The sequence below is a fragment of the Halichoeres trimaculatus genome, unplaced genomic scaffold (genome assembly GCF_033239565.1).
Source record: "Halichoeres trimaculatus isolate MK-OKI-2021-1 unplaced genomic scaffold, fHalTri1.1 fHalTri1_scaffold_8, whole genome shotgun sequence".
In the NCBI taxonomy this organism is placed as follows: Eukaryota; Metazoa; Chordata; class Actinopteri; order Labriformes; family Labridae; genus Halichoeres; species Halichoeres trimaculatus.
This window is the reverse complement of record NW_027437186.1, coordinates 35,550,646-35,566,879: the sequence shown is the minus strand read 5'-3', so window position 1 is coordinate 35,566,879 and position 16,234 is coordinate 35,550,646. Positions and strand designations below refer to the sequence as shown.

The window sequence follows — 16,234 nt, the reverse complement described above, 5'->3', positions numbered from 1 at the left end:
TAATTAATTAAAACACCTGAGGACACAACCAGAAAGTTTTTGCCAAGTTTCTTGCAGAGTGAGGGATTTTTTTTTTTTCCAATATTTTATTAGTAGGTTTTTAGTGTTTTTTATTTTGTACAATCAAAGAAACAAGAAAATACGGCACAAACACAAGTCTGTTGAGTCTCTTTAAAGAAGAATCACTGTGGTCACAAAGTGAGCTTCAGCTTACGTCAGCTTTGTCCATGTAGGCGATAAACGGGTCCCATATTACCAAGAATTTAGTCAGAGTCCGGGATTTTGGCCCCTATGGTGCACAGAGAAAGAAGAGAAGTCTTCAAGGGTCAAAACTCGAATCAGACTTAAAGAAATTTAATGAAGTTTCTTTAAAAGTTTCTTAAAAAGTTTGACATCTTGTTCCAGTAAATTTACAGAGAGTATTCAGCTCCCTGCAGTAACTCAGTCCTCAGACTGTTTTTCGACATGTCGGGTGAGTGTAGCTTCAGCAGAGTGTGTAGATACTGAATTAGAGACTCACATCATGAATTTTGGAGCACCTGTGCTCACCGAGCTCTTCGCTGGCCACATTTCTCCGTTTCATCACGTCTCATTTTGCACATCTGACGCGTTTGTCCTCTCTGTAAGTGTAAAACCTGCACCGTGATCCCTGAACAGGAGCTTATTGACTCACACAGATGCATAATTTTGTTTCACTGTGCTGCTGCAGCTTGGATCTGCTGGCAGAATAAAAATGAGGCTGTGTGGTTGCCTGGCAGAGATTGCTTTAGTAAATATCCCCACCGCAGCATCAAACAATGTTCATCCTCCTCCTGAGAAGACTGTCCTGGCCGTTCACAGACTCCATGCTAATGTTGGAGTTTGAAAGCTTGTGAAAGTTTCATTTTCTGTTTAAAGGTCACTGTCAAACACTTTTATGAACTCGGCGTAACGTGTTACATAAACTGTCTTCAGAAGCTGTTTCAGGAATTAATTCTTAGCGGTTGTAAAACGGAGAGCTGGCGGCAGAAAATGTCCTTAATGCAGGTTATCACGGCGCCTGACCAGAGGAGCTAATGCTGCAGCCTGCGGGGTCCTGAACCTGTGCAGGTGTGCGTGCTGAGAAGTCAAATTACACTTTGTCTCGTGCAGAAAATCTTTATCTGAGAGGAGCAGCAGAAATCATTCACCGGAGGTTTTTATTACTGCTCCAGCGTTGCATGATACAGACTGTCCTCGCTTGTCAGATGTAATTTACAGAAGCTGAAAGTCGTTAAGGGAGAGCTAATTGTGTGTGTAATAACATGTAGAGAAAGACAGTATCATGGGCTCATCTCTGCTCATAGCAGGAAGGACGAACCAGAGATCACAGATCCAGAGAGTGATGGCGTCTCGAGCCGCTCGTCTTATTAAAAGCTGTTTCACTGATTACTATTGATTACTCCTCGTCATGGCTCACGTTCAGCCGAGCTCTGTGGCTTATTGGTGAGCTCCATCACAGCTGGAGTCTGTCACACACACACACACACACACACACACACACACACACACGGTGCCTTTTGGTCTTTTTATTGACTTCTCCCTCAGGTCTGTGTGGTTCTCCTGCTACAGGCCAAAAACATCCAGGTTTTATTAATTCATGACTCTGGATTAGCTCTGGATGGGATCAGTATTTCACCCAGCAGGGGGGGAGCTGCAGCTCAAACAGGGATCCTGCTCTGGCTCTGCTTTTGACATCAAAACTTGGGCGTTGGGAGCCACGTGGTTGGAGATGTAACGTATCAGAGGAGCACAAACGTTGAGACGAGGGTGTAATGAGATTAGTTTCCTCAATGAGCGCTTTTTCTTTTCATCAGAGCAGGACCTTGTTGATTTGGGGGGGAAGTACCTCCCATCCTGGACTTGGAGTGTGATACAGTTGAACATAAACTTGTAAATAACATAATGTCATGGCTCTCTTAAGTTTCCAGTTATTTCTACAACTCTGATTTTTCTCTGATAGAGTGATTGGAACAGATACTTCTTTGCCACAAAAAACACAAGTGAAGTTTGGTGCTTTTCTGACTTTATTATGGATTAACAGAAAAAGTGACCCAATCTGTTGGGTCAAAAATATACAAACAGTTACATAAATTAGCAATTTTGGTCAATAAAACGAGCTTCATAGCACGGCCTCTTAACTTCATTTAAATAGAGCTCATTGGATACAGATGCCCATAAATGCCACTATGAGAAAGTCAAAGGAGCTCAGCAAAGATCTGAAAAAGCGAATCATTGACTTGAACAAGTCAGGAAAGCTGCAGGTGCAAACAATTGTAAGTATAAAGTACATGGCACTGTTTTGACATTGTACCGATCAGGGAGAAACACAGGTGTCAGTGTCCATAGTCAAGAGAGTTTTGCACAGCCATAGACTGAGAGGCTGCCGTGCAAGAAGGAAGCCCTTTCTCCAAAAGCGGCACAATAAGGCTCGTCTGAAGTTTGCTTCTGATCACATGGATGAAGATGAGACCTTCTGGAGGAAAGTTCTGTGGTCAGATGAAACAAAAATTGAACTGTTTGGCCATAATTCCCAGCAACATGTTAGGAGGAGAAAAGGTGAGGCCTTAAACCCTGAGAACACCACGCCTACTGTCGAGCACGGTGGTGGAAGTATGATGCTGTGGGGCTGTAAATAGGGTAATGAAGAAGGAGGATTACCTCCAAATTCTTCAAGATAACCTAAAATCATCCACTCCAAGGTTGGGTCTTAGGCTTGGTTTGGTGTTCCAACAGGACAATGACCCCAAACGTGGTAATGGAACGGCTGAATAAGGCTAGAATTAAGGTTTTAGAACGGCCTTCCCAAAGTCCTGACTTAAATCCCATTGAAAACATGTGGACAATGCTGAAGAAACAAGTTCATGTCAGAAAGTCAACAAATTTAACTGAACTGCACCAAATCTGTCAAGAGGAGTGGTCAAAGATTCAACCAGAAGCTTGTGGATGGCGACCAAAAGTGCCTAAGAAAGGGACATGTAACCAGATATTAGCATTGCTGTTTGTACATTTTCGACCCAGCAGATTTTGTCACTTTTTCTGTTAATCCATAATAAAGTCATAAAGGCACCAAACTTCACATGTGTTTTTTTGTGACAAAGAAGTATCTGTTCCAATCACTCTATCAGAGAAAAACCAGAGTTGTAGAAATAACTGTAAACTCGAGAGAGCCATGACTTTATGACCACAACTGTATATGTGACCAATGAATGCTGGGATGGCCGTGGTAAAAGAAAGTTGAGAGAATAGGCTGATGGGAAGGGAATTAAACTTTGTCTAAAGGGATAATTCAGCATTTAAAGGATTATGTGTCTCTGTCACTATAAGAAGAAAGATCACATTCACAAGTCGATCTGCATTCAGCCGTCGGTCTGTGCTGCTGTCACCAAGCAACAAGTGGAGACTTCATGAATTCACAGCCAAGACATGGTGCAACATGTTATCTCCTATAACAAACATGTCATATCTATGACAGTCAGCTGTTTCTTAAATGCAAAACAAAGTAATGAGAGACCTCTGAATGGGATGTGCCCTTTTTTTAAACTTGTAGATGGAGAGAGTCCAGGAATCACAGCCTCTGTGTTAATCCAGCTGATATGTGTCTGTGACTAAGAGTGTAGACATTTGATCCTGACATCTTTCACCAAGCAAAACAAACAAAAAAATTAGAAATAAGCATGTTTACAGGACTAAATATTTGAAAAACCATCTACACAAGTGAGCATTCAAAGATATCCCTCTACAACAGCTCTCTTCTATCGAATGCACTGTCATCATAGGGTTAACGTCTGTCTCTTGGTCACAATCTGCTCTGCTCTGCCACTGTGCATGTTACAAATCATTACATTTGACTTTATAGCAATGACGGCCTGCTCTGCTTCTGTACTATTACATATCTCCCTCTTTCACCATCATGTTTTATTATATCTTTCAAACATTACCTCTAAACTTCAGCAGATATTTGCACATTTCCTACATCCAGCTGACATGTTGAAGTTACTGTTCTATTTATTTATTGATTCAAAACCAGCAGTAATGTTAACTAAATCCTGGTGTATATGTCTTTTACAATCCTACTTGTTTTATTTTGAGGACTTATGTTTGTGTGTTTTATTGTTCAACTGGCTCTGATGATGATAACTGCTGTTGTAACACCATAATTTCCTGCTTTGGGATCAATAAAGTAATTCTATTTTATTCTATTTCTGTTAGGGATGCACTCTTTCTATGTTTTTTGCTGCATTACCAGTAGGGGTGCACTGATCACAAGTTTCTGGCCGATCACCAATCATCGATCTTTAAAGACCCTGACCTGCCAATACTGATTTTTAGTTTTTATTTTTTATAACTGACAGCATAAACCTTCAATGTTCCAATCTTATTTTATTGGAAATCATTGAACAATACCTGTGAAACAATAAAATCTTTATGTTTTAACTTAAACAACCAAGAAGCTGTCAGACCTTCCTGGACGTTTGTAAGATCAGTTTGGATGAATGGATGTATGGATGGGCCGATCACCGATCAACGGTCCCCCAAAATTTAGGAAATTGGCACCGATCGATCAGTGCATGTCTAATTATCAGTCCATAGGGTGTAAAAGTTTAACATCGATTAGTAATTTCTGCAGATTCTGAAGCTTCATTTTTACCAAACTGATCATTAACATTTCAGTATTCTATGGTTTGGATAAATATTAACTTCAGTAATTCCATCTACTCGTTTTTTTGGCCTTTTACCCTAAACTGAAGTCTGATCCCACAGTAGAGCATGCAGATTATTATCTAACACTGGTATCAGTATCAGTAAAGCCCAGGTACTGATGTCGATTGGTGCATCCTTAATTTCTGTGGCCACTTAAAAAAAAAAAACTTAAAACAAAAAATGGGCATTTCAAGCAAAAGCGATATTTGATATTTGCTAGTTTGTATTTGAAAATTACTTGAAGATAACCCACCTTCCCAGCCGCCATTGCTGCCCACCCACATACACGTACCTACCAACATCACATTTGACAAAAAGGACTTGCTTCGCACATCAATCATCAAATTTACTTCTTGGGTGATGAAGTTGACCACTGACTGTTGATCTGTGGACAGCGCCGTCAACTATTTGATTTTTTTAATGTTACTGATCTGATTGATTTGAATATTTGAAAATCATTGCCCATTCCTACTTAATACTTGGAGTATGTATACTATGAAAGCTTTTGTTGTCTTTTTTCCTACCACTTAGCTAAATTAAGTATCTTTTGGTGAATTTAGTCCATTTTTGGATTGACCCATCAATGTAGTCCCACAACAGGAAGTTAACGGTCTCTGGTGCTAATATTTTGTTGGGTTGGTAGCCTGTAATGATTTGGAAAGCCAGGTCCAGGAATATGTTTCCAGACACAGTGAGGTAAACTGCATGTAAAAATTGAGTAGTCCGTTAGTAACATGTGTTAGGAAGAATTTGAATGTGAACAGGAACCATTGTGCATGACCTATGACCTGCAAGATTTGAGGACGATAAGGTTGAACAAAGAGTTTTAAGCATGTTTTTGAAGCTAAATGAGAAATAAAATGTCTTATTTTTCATGCATTTGCAGAAATCCAGCATTTGCATGTTCCCTTGTTGCTGACATTTTCACACTCACTCCCTCAGCCAGAGACAATCATCTTTAACAGTTTCATCTTCTGACAGCTGTAAACGCTGGACCGACTGTGATGGTTTTTAAAACGTAATCGCCGCGCTGACCTTTCTGGCTGTTCTGTCTCTAAACGAAGCGAGCAGCTCGTGGAGTGTTAAAGCACCGCGCTACTTGTTCTGTTTAAGTGTGTGTGATCACAGCCCCTCCAGAGGCCGCCTTCGTGGTCTTCTATGAGTAGTTAATGGGTTGCACAAGTTGTTCAGTCAAGGTGATCCCAGTGTTGGTAACAGAGGGCTCCACTTTATCTCCATCTTCCCTTTCCTCCGGGCCTGCAGGCTGGGAACATCTGAGAGTGTGCGTGAACCTGAAGGTGAAAGTATTTTAGTCATCCTGGTCTACTGTGACCCTCTGTCATACACCTGCCTACACACACCCACACTCACACACACACACAGAGGCACACACTGAAATATATCTCTCTTTACCCAAACAAGCTCACAAACGCTCACATCTTCATCCAGAAACATCAAAGCAGCCAAATTCAGAGCGTTTTCCCCCAGCAGGAGGACTTGTAAGCAACCTTAAATCAGAGATAATGAATAAATAACCGGCTGCTAATCCTGGTCGAGGTTCGGAGCAGCTGCAGGCTGGTCAGCTCTTTCATCTCTGAGTGACAGCCGCAGCAGCAGAGGCCGACTCACACTCCCTCCCCAGCGTACACAGGAAGTTTGTCATGACAGCTCGACTGTCTCACACGCACGGCTCCGGCTGCAGCGTTACGCCTGCGAGGAGCAGAGCGGCGAGGAGGACTGTAATGGTCTGCTGCAGCCGTGCCTGGAATCCAGTAGTTACAGTCAGCTGATTCAGAGACAGCTGAGCACACCGTTAAAAGATTTTACTCTGACTTCCATCTTTATACAGAGCAGCACAGTAACCTGTCACGATTCAAAGCTCCTTTCACATAAATTACCTGAATTTTTCTCCAGGTTGGCAGCATGTGTGAACAGAAAAAGCACCTTTTTTTCACCTGAATTTTCTCCTGACTTTTTTTTTTTTGAGACGGCCTCATAGTGAAATGTCTGCAATATGTCAGGGAAAGCCAATGTGAGAAGAAGAGGGGTTAAAAAAAATATTTATACAGCAATAAATGACAATATTAAGATGTTTGTTTCATCTCATAACACCAAATACTTTTCATTAATTCATCTTTTATTTTATTTTATTGTATCGATTTATTTTTTTAATAGAATATCACATTTTAATCAAAATAAAATAAAATAAAAAGTAGAACACAACTTACGCACCTCCACTGCAGTAGATGGCGCTAAAGAGCTATTACACTGTATGTTTCCCATTGACTGTACTATAAGCATAATCTCAAAGGGGATTTAAAATATTTCTATCTATGATAATATGATTTTTTTGTGTGTGTGTACTAAGCAAGTCTTATGCCGTAGACCTTGATTTTTTCGGTTTAAATAATTTTAAATTTCATTTTTTACAGTGTAGCAGACTGATAAAATCATATTTTTAGGATTTTTTTTTTTGCAGAATATCAGATTTTTTTTATGAGAAAAAGTGGTTACACTAATCGACATTTGTCAGTTTCACCAACTGACTACGTTTTTCACTCAAAAACTAGTTGCAACATTAGTTTTAGAGGTGGAAAAAAATGCACACAGTGATATACTGCCATACTTTGATCTGTCAACTCTTAGTCTTGATATTTTTGTTTTGAAATTAAAATTCGAACTTCAGGTGAGTTGATAGTAGAATACGTGGCTATGAGCTACTCCACTGTATGTTGCCTTAAAACTATGTAATAAATATCATCTCGAAGTATATTCAAAATATTTAAATCCTAAACTTGATGATGTGGGTTTTGAGTAGTGGTGCACCGATCACAATTATCTGGCCGATCACCTATCTTTAAAAAGCCTGACCTGCCAATACCGATTTTTTTTTTAAACTGACAGCTTAAACCTTTAATGTTCCAATCTTATTTTATTGAAAATCATTGAACAACACCTGTGAAACAGGAAAATCTTTACGCTTTAACTTTAACAACCAATAAAGTGTCCTGAGTGTTAGGTCTCAGAGCAAAAAGCAACAAAGGCTGGCTGTCAGACCTTCCTGGAGGTTTATAAGATCAGTTTCAAATGTAAGGATGGGCCGATCACTGATCACACAAAATTAAGGAAATTGGCACCAACCGACCAAACGATTGGATGAAATTCTTGCTATTACTCACCCCTAGTGTAAAAGAAGCGGGCAGTAGTTTGGAAAATTCACGTCCAGCAAATCCACATTTACTACATAGATTTTATCAATTTTGAGAGTGTCTGACCCAGATCATCAGCTGCATTTGTGAACAGAAGGTTCCTTTTTCAAATTTTAGATTTCAAGGCCTTGAAGTCCTGAAAGCATCTTGGGGGAAAAAAACGTTGATGACGCAAGAACGTTCGTTTCCCATTTGCAGATTAAATCTCCGTTCTGGACTCAAAGTGTGGTTTTTTTTTTTGGAGCTTCATGCACTGCTTTCCTAAACTGCTCCAACATCACCTGGAAACTCTTGATGCAATCATCTGGATTTGCTGATGAGTGATTGCTACACAGTAACTGCCATCTTATCAGAGATGTCACACATTGTCCATGGAGTTTCACTACTTTATAAATCTGTCTTCTCTTTTCCTGAGCTTAAACCAAAGAGTATATTTCCATTTACAGTTTTTGATTTTTCTGTTTATTCTTTCTGTAGCAGTTTTTAAACGTCTGTAGCTCTCCGTCTCATTTTGTTGCCTGTGTGAAGAACTGTGACACTCTTGTGTCTAAAATAATATAAGGAAAGCTGCCTGGCCTTCTGCTCGCCAACATACTGGGTTTGGATTGCAGCTAAAACACAGAAAGTGTCCTGGCCTGTGGCAGAAACGGAAAGAAACTACCACTTTCACGCCTCATTATTTTAAGCCTCTTTGTAGCTCGTAGCAGAGACTGCGCTGAAGGTCCTGATGGAGGCTGTTGTGACAATAGCATGAGGATTTTCTGTTTCCTATTTGTTGTTGTGATTATTCCCGAACAGTGAGTTTCCACTTTGGGCCAAAGATGATGCTCTCTAACTGGACGTTTCCGTCTGTTTGTGTCTCTTCCTCAGCAGGAGGTACTGTCTGCTTCTTTCTCCCGTCAGACTGTGAGGAGAGCACATGGCCTACGGTCAGCGGCCCACTCCACACTCTTCAGCCAGCCTCCCACTGCCCTGTCTCCACAGGTTAGTATCTGCATGCGTGTGTGTGACTCTGTGATAGAGGAATTCGATTGTGTGAGCGCTGTCGGCTCATTGATGTGGACTGCACGTGAATCCAGGGCTTCTTCTGGCTGGGTTATCGACAGCAGCGGGCATCAGCAGTGCCAGCACTTTTCCGACTCCTTCATCACCATATTGCGGATTTGAAAGTCCTTTGGAAAGGTCAGTCAGGGTATTGATGCCATTACGAGGCCAAGATTTCAAGTTGTTTCAGATCAATATTGGCCAACTGGATATTGGCAGTGTGTGTGTGTAACCTGCGTCATTCTGCCTGAAGAAGCGGCCAACAACAACAAGAATATTCATTTCAAAACACTGGCTGGATTTTAAACAGAAGAAAAGCTCCTTATTTTGTAACAGTTTAGCTTGGAATTAAAATCAGTGCAACAGAAAATGAAGTGCAGTATCCGGTTTTGAGCAGCAGAGGGCGACGTCATAATGTTTCTCATAGAGGAATACAGCATGACTTTGCTTTGCTCTATGTTAACTCCTTCTCTTCAAAGAAAGATATAGAATTAATAATATATGATGAATTAATTAAAGGTGCAGTACGTAAAATTTAGCAGCATTCAGCCAAACAGACTTGCTAGAAATGGGACTTGTTATTTTTGTAGTTATAAGACTTGAGTTTTGCCCATATATGGGCATGGCCATGGGGCAACATCCTGTTTAAAAAATTGAAGCCTACGCAAAAGTGTAAAAAGTTGCTGTCTATCAAGGATCTGCTTGAGGCTGGCTGACATAAGACCAGAAACCTGGTACACACCAAGCCAAAAAAAAGAGACTTTTATGACATTAAAAACATGTTTACAGCCTGGTTCAAAACACAGTGTGGGTCTAAAACGCTAATTTCAGGGGGGTCTAACAAGGCGGTTTAGAAGTTGGTAGGATCATCTGATTGTCCAATGAGATACACAGTTCAGCACACATGACAGACGGGCGCCTTTAGCTGTTAGAAAGGAAGCTCAAAGCTGTCTACTGTTTCAGGAACAGGCGAGTGACATTGCAGAGACTACGTCCGTATTTGAGGTGTGGTAGAAAACATTGTTATACGATATATCAGGATTCTTTGTTTGACAATATTAAAATCAGGATTGAGGAGGATTCTTTGCCAAAATAAAAAATCTTTTTTTTTTCAAATTTAAATTCTTTGTTTCAGTCTTTGTTTATAAACTTGATTGGAAAAGTTACCACTTTTCTCCAGCAAAGGGCGAAATGTTTCTCTCTGACTCACGTGATGTGCATTTTATGGGAAAATATGGCTCCTGATATAGTCTGTAGACATTATCATTATCATTTAACTTTTTCACATGGTCTGGTGTTAAAAAAGCAAACCGAAAATTGTAAATATCAAAGAATCACAATTTTATTGAAATCCGCACCCCAAATATTGTAATAGAATTGAATCGTAAGAATAGCATATTGTCTTTAAGCATGGCTGACTTGACTGGCTGGGTTTCATCCTGTAGCTGCCTGCGAAGAGGCTGAAGGTCCCACCACTTCACCACAGCCAAACTTAAACAAAGCTAGGTTGAAAGAAGCTTTGTTATTGTGGCACTGGCCGAAAATGGCTTCAGAACTCTGTATTAGCAACAGATGGGTGACATCACAGACATGCTGGTGTAATGTCATGTTTCAAACTTGTGACCAAACGGCCACAGAATTAAACAACAAAAAAAACCTCATCAATGCATATTTGTTTCTGTAGGAAACATATATCCCGCTACCATTCAGGGCTGTTAAAAAAACATTTGATTCATAAATGGATGAGTAACTTGGAAGCTGGTTACAATGGTGTTCGGTCCAAAGCAGTTCGATCTTAAGGCCCATTTCTCCTCTTTTTTGGCACGATAAAGAACACATCCTTTTCAAACTATGCTCTCATGCCTCTGTGTGTCCTTTACGTTGGCATTGCTGTTAACCAGTACATCCACCAGGGGGCAGCCCAGAGCCAAATGTTTGTAACAACAACAAACTCAAACGTGTTGACTGTGGAGGAGTTTTGCTAATGTAGCTCTAACAACAAAGACAAAAACTGAGGCAGTGTTGAAGGATGCGGTGGTCAGTGAAACTGCAAAATACATTGGGAAAGCACCGCCATTGTTATTTCTTCTTCATGTCTCACAAAAGCTACATATTTGATAGTAACAGCAACACTGCCCCCCACGGTTTCCAATGGTACTGCTCCGTTTGCACACAAAGTTAGCACGGACACTCTGTCCACCTTCTTACTTTTCTCATGTTTTAAACGCCGGCCCAGGTGGTCCTGCTCTTATTTTTGCAGATAACTGATACAGAGATGGATAAAAATGAAAGAGCTGATGCCTCTTTGGGGATTTCCGCTGTATAACAAAGATTTTTTTACTGGAAGCTCAGTAACCAGGCTGTTACGCAGCTAAAAATGTCTGAACAGAACAGATTTTTCTCTCTGGAGCTTGAATAATAAGTCGGTTACTCACACCTGTTTTCTAAAAATCATAATGTGAGCCCTGCATCGTGAATCATTTTTTTATGGTTAGTTTTGTTTCATTCATCTGATCTTTTAAATTTACAAATAAGAGAAAAAAAAACTACATTCATCACAATATGTTTCCAGTTGGCAGCTTCAGTCTTGATGTTTTTATGAGTGAAACTCTTGTCATCTAATCCCAGTAATCCTTCACCATTTGTCCGTGTTTTATCCAAACTATGAATAAGCTGTTGTTGTTAGCTTCAGTTAAACAGTGATCAGCATGTGAAGAGAAACCTTTGAAGGTTGATGAGGTTACGGAGCGGCAGTCTTTGATAAAGCCGTTATCATAAGATGAAATCTATTCAAATGTATTCAGAAAACCTCACTGTTGAAAGCGGCCTCTCCACCTGTGTGCTCCTCCCCGAAGCTGTGTGTTCTGCCGTATGAAACGTTAACACGGTCTGAAAATCCCTCTGTGATGAAGATGGGTCTGGATTTTTAGCAGTTTTGTGACAGATCACATCAGAGATGAGGCTGGGTTTTTGGAAACATGTCTCTTTAATGTGACAGTGAACTTATCCGTATGTCCCCGACCATCATGTCAGCACAGCCACAGTTTCTACATGTGAAAACCGTGCGTCTGACTCCAGAGATCTCGATCAAAATATGATTTTCTTCTCCAATAAACGAGCTGGGTTTCTTTTTCTTTGAAGAAGAGTTTCTAATATTTATGAAAGTTTATTTCCACTCAGATTTCTGTTGATGTTTAATCAGACTCTCAGCTTCCATTCTGTAATCACATTCTTTCATTTCAACCTAAATGTCCAGAGGCTTCAAGAGCTGTGTGTGTGTATGAAAAGAGAAACCATCCCAAATAATGATAAGAGCCGTCAGCGCAGTCAAATTGGAGTCACATAAGTCATCGTCATTTCCTTAATTGACTTGCAGATGTTTAATAATCTCTCCTCTGTCTGCCTCTCGCAGGGCTTTCAGATTGAAATTACTCATCTCACAAACTAAAGGATGAGTCTGTGTTGTCTCTGCTGAGCTCAGGAGCGTGACATCAACTCCCAGTTACACTTTTTCTTCACTTCTTAATTTGATTGACTGTTGCCATCTGTTGTTTGTGAGTTGGATTCGTCTCACGGTGCCGTGTTGTGTTAGGATTAGATTTCTGAAAGTGCTTCAGTGTGTGTTGTTTTCCACAGACGTGTGTGGTCATCCAGGCTTGGGGGAAGTGACGAACTTGGCTCAAAGTAATTTTAAATGACACAGGATGAATTTAATGTGCTCTGTAGTAAAGTTTCACAGCTGCTCTCTAACCTTCACAGCCTCTTTGGGGACATTAGATCAGATCACGACTTCTTTAAATAACAGGTGATGTAATGAACAGGTGGATATGAGCATCAGACTCCTGACAGGGTGAGCAGCACCCACTCACAATACATAATCCTGATGATTTAGAGATTAATCACACAGATGGATATAGTTTCATTGTACTAGGGATTAAGGATGCACAATATATTGGTGTCAATAACGGTATCGGCCAATATTTACTCTTTAGCTGCCGCCATTTTCAGAGCATCTTGAACGATCTTTCAAGACCTAAATGATATTGTTTTCTCTGACTATGTAAACACCAAAACTACCTAAGAAGAGCAGGCTCTCTTCTTTTGTGTCTCTCTTTCTATTTTCATCAAAAAATCAGAAAAAACATACTTTTTTTGATTGTGTTCATCTTGGGCGCTCCATCCTTTGATCCTCTCCATGGTCGTCTTTTCTCACGATGGTGCCGCTCTTTCTCTCTGAACTACCTTGACACATCATCTGTGTCAAGATAGTTTTTTGTTTTTTGCTGTGACCAATATTGATATCGGTAAATATCGGTTATCAGCCAAATTTTAGACACTGGTGCATCCCTACTAAGGATGTTCAATACCACTTTTTTCAGACCAATACCACCGATACCGAGTACTGATACTACTAGTACTTTTGAGACATAAAATCTAAATTCACAGTGACAGATCATTTTGATCAAAGACAGCACAGTCAGTATTCCATTAAGTCCAAAATAAAACAGCCTTTGCAAATTCCACTACCTTGAAAAAAGGCTGGTATCAGCCCCATACCTGAAAACAATACAAGTACTTGCCCATCCCGATATTGTAATGTATCAAAATCGTGTAGAACCAGGCCTTCAACACCTGTGGACTTATTTAGCCGGGATGAGTTTCCAGAGAGGACTGAAATGAGCCATTGTACCCCATTCTACAATTTGGAAAAAGTAAATTATGAGCAGTGTTTTCCTGTAGTTAGCAACTAGCTTTGTGCCCACTGGTAACTTTCGTTGTCACTCACAGAAATAAGCCCATAAACCAAAAATATTTATCCCAGGTAGGGACAGGTACTGAATACGTTTTTTTTATAGGTACCAATCCGAAATCTGTCAAAAGTACCAGGTACCGATTCATGAAAAATCAAAAGGTACCATGTACAGGTACCTAAATGCATCTTTGTGATCATGAGGGAGTGGGAGAGTAGGCGATTTTCCATGCTGGACATGAACACAGCATTACAAGGTTATATAATGAAGAATGGATATGTCAAATTGAAAAACAAAAAAAATGTTATTAAACAAATTTATATTTTTTACCAAATACGCACAAAAAAGTACAGAAAATTGATACTGTTAAGTACCGGTACCAATTGCCAGGTACCAGGCATCAGTACCGTATCGTTTCATATGTGAAAGGTACCCGTCCCTAATCCCAGGAACATTTTTGTGGGAGGGTTACTCTAGAGACTGATATGATTGAACAATTGTAAATATGTTTGGGGGAAATCATAAGAAAGTTAAGAAAATTGCCTCTTCAAAGGATGATTTGCATCTGTCATGTCTTCAGCTGGGAGGAGCAGGAAGCAGATGTCATGTGGAGGAACCACTTGGAAGCAGTAACAGCAAAATTATTTTGATATATAAACCTAAATTCTTGTCTAAGTTATCTAGTATATAAGTGAAAAAAATTGCATTAGTAGTTGAGATTTTATATTGTTATTAGAAAATGACAGTGATACACTCCAACAACTCTAAGTATCTCGATAGAGAATAGAATAGAATAACTTATTTATCCTCGAGGGGAAATTCAGGAGGAGTCACAGCAGCAATCAAGAAAACAAAAGTCAGAAAGTGTATAGAAAGTTCAAAAAGGTCCATGAGAAAATGGATGCTGACAGCTTGTCCATCATTGTCCAGTCAGCCAGCCTCCACCTCCACAGGGTCCAGGACTGAGCTTCTTCAGCAGTCTGTTCAGTCTCTGTCTCCTGGATCCTGTCTGCTCACAGCAGGTGAAGCTCTTCACATGTGGCGTTGGTGTCTGATGTTAGCTCCGTTAGCCATGTCTGTGAATAGCATGATGCTACTCTGCCTTCTGGTATTCCCTCTGTTCTTGGGTTAGCACAGCTAGCTCGTCCATCTTATTGGAGATAGATCTTACGTTCCCAATTATGATGGATGGAAGGACAGGTCCATGTCGTCACTTCTTAGCTCACACCTGAGAACCAGCTCGTCATCCTCACCTCCTTCTCCTCGGCTTGTGGGAAACATCAGGCCTTGCACCAGTTAGCGGTGACATGCTACAGGCTGCTAACAGCTGATTTCACATGTAAAGACTGCAGCCATGGTTACATGTAGGATCTCCAGACAAACACAGGAGCAAAAATAGTAAAAATATCACTGAAGACAAAACCAGTTTGGCGTCCATGACACACTATACAAAATAATGACCCACTCCAAATGCAAATATGTGACCACTGGGTCTTAGGAGGTCAAAGTGCTCTAAAAAGTGTAACTTTGATGTTGCAGAGTCTCTCTGTGAGCCTGACCAAGTATCCAGAACTCCCAAAGAGCGTCATTGTAAAGTCTCTTTATTATCTCAGAGCTGTCTGCAAAAGTAATGGAGACCACGTGAATTTATAACCAAGAAGTGAATTAAATTGTTCCTGGACGGTATCACCGGAAGTTTAATTCAAAATCTGACGTGATTTTTCTGGCATGAGGTGCCGTGTCCTTCCAGGACAACACGACGAGCAGACGTGAGATTCCTCTGACGGGACTTCTTGGCGCTGCCGCTTTGTCCTTCTCCGGACTATAACTCCTTTCACTTGGTATTCCTGTGAGTAAGGTCCAGCTAGGATCCAATAAAGCAGACGCATTATGTTAAAAAGATCAGCTCAAGGTTAAGTGTGGATATTTTTCACCAGGAAATGTACTCGGCCCACCTACGAGTCTGCATGGGATGAAAATTTTATGATGGGAACAGGATATTTGTTCCTTGAGTGCTTCATCCCTCCTACTGTGGATACCAGTGCATTAGCTCATCTTCTCTTCTTTCCGTGTGTGTGAGTGTGTGTGTGAGTGTGCAAGTGTGTGGATATAAAAGTGGAAGCAAGTGTAGGTCAAGTGTGCTTTGTTTGTGTTTGTGTGTTTGTATTTGTGTCATTGGGCTTGGTGAAACTGAGAAGCCAGATTTGGTTTCAACAGGAAGTGAGTGTTTTCACGCTGAAAAATGAGCGAAGGCTTCCCCTGGACTGTGTTTACATTCCACCGCAGCGGGCCTACCGCTCGGCGAAGCGTTGGGGGACGGTGGGTGGACGAGAACAGAGGAAATGTATACATTACTTACTCTGCTGGGAAGTCTAAACATCAGCTGTGGGTCATCTCAGCAAAGCCTGGTTCACCGCGAGGCTGAGACAACAGAGCTGAGAGGGAGCAGGTCGATAGTCCCGAGTGTGCGTCTCCCTGCCGCGCGGCGTCCTGAGGGAGAGATGTTTG

The 16,234-nt window shown here is 40.7% G+C and overlaps 1 protein-coding gene across 2 annotated transcripts in view; it reads left to right on the top strand.

Moving 5' to 3' along the window:
* The window catches only part of mcu (mitochondrial calcium uniporter), a 138,534-nt gene that overhangs the window by 58,674 nt on the left and 63,626 nt on the right, over nt 1-16,234 (top strand). Inside the window, exon 2 of one of the 2 annotated variants that reach the window (XM_074676227.1) lies at nt 8,805-8,915. In XM_074676227.1, the coding sequence (XP_074532328.1) occupies nt 8,805-8,915 (111 nt within the window). Of the gene's footprint in view, nt 1-8,801; nt 8,916-16,234 lie in introns of both variants that reach the window. The other variant, XM_074676226.1, reaches the window with a different exon arrangement.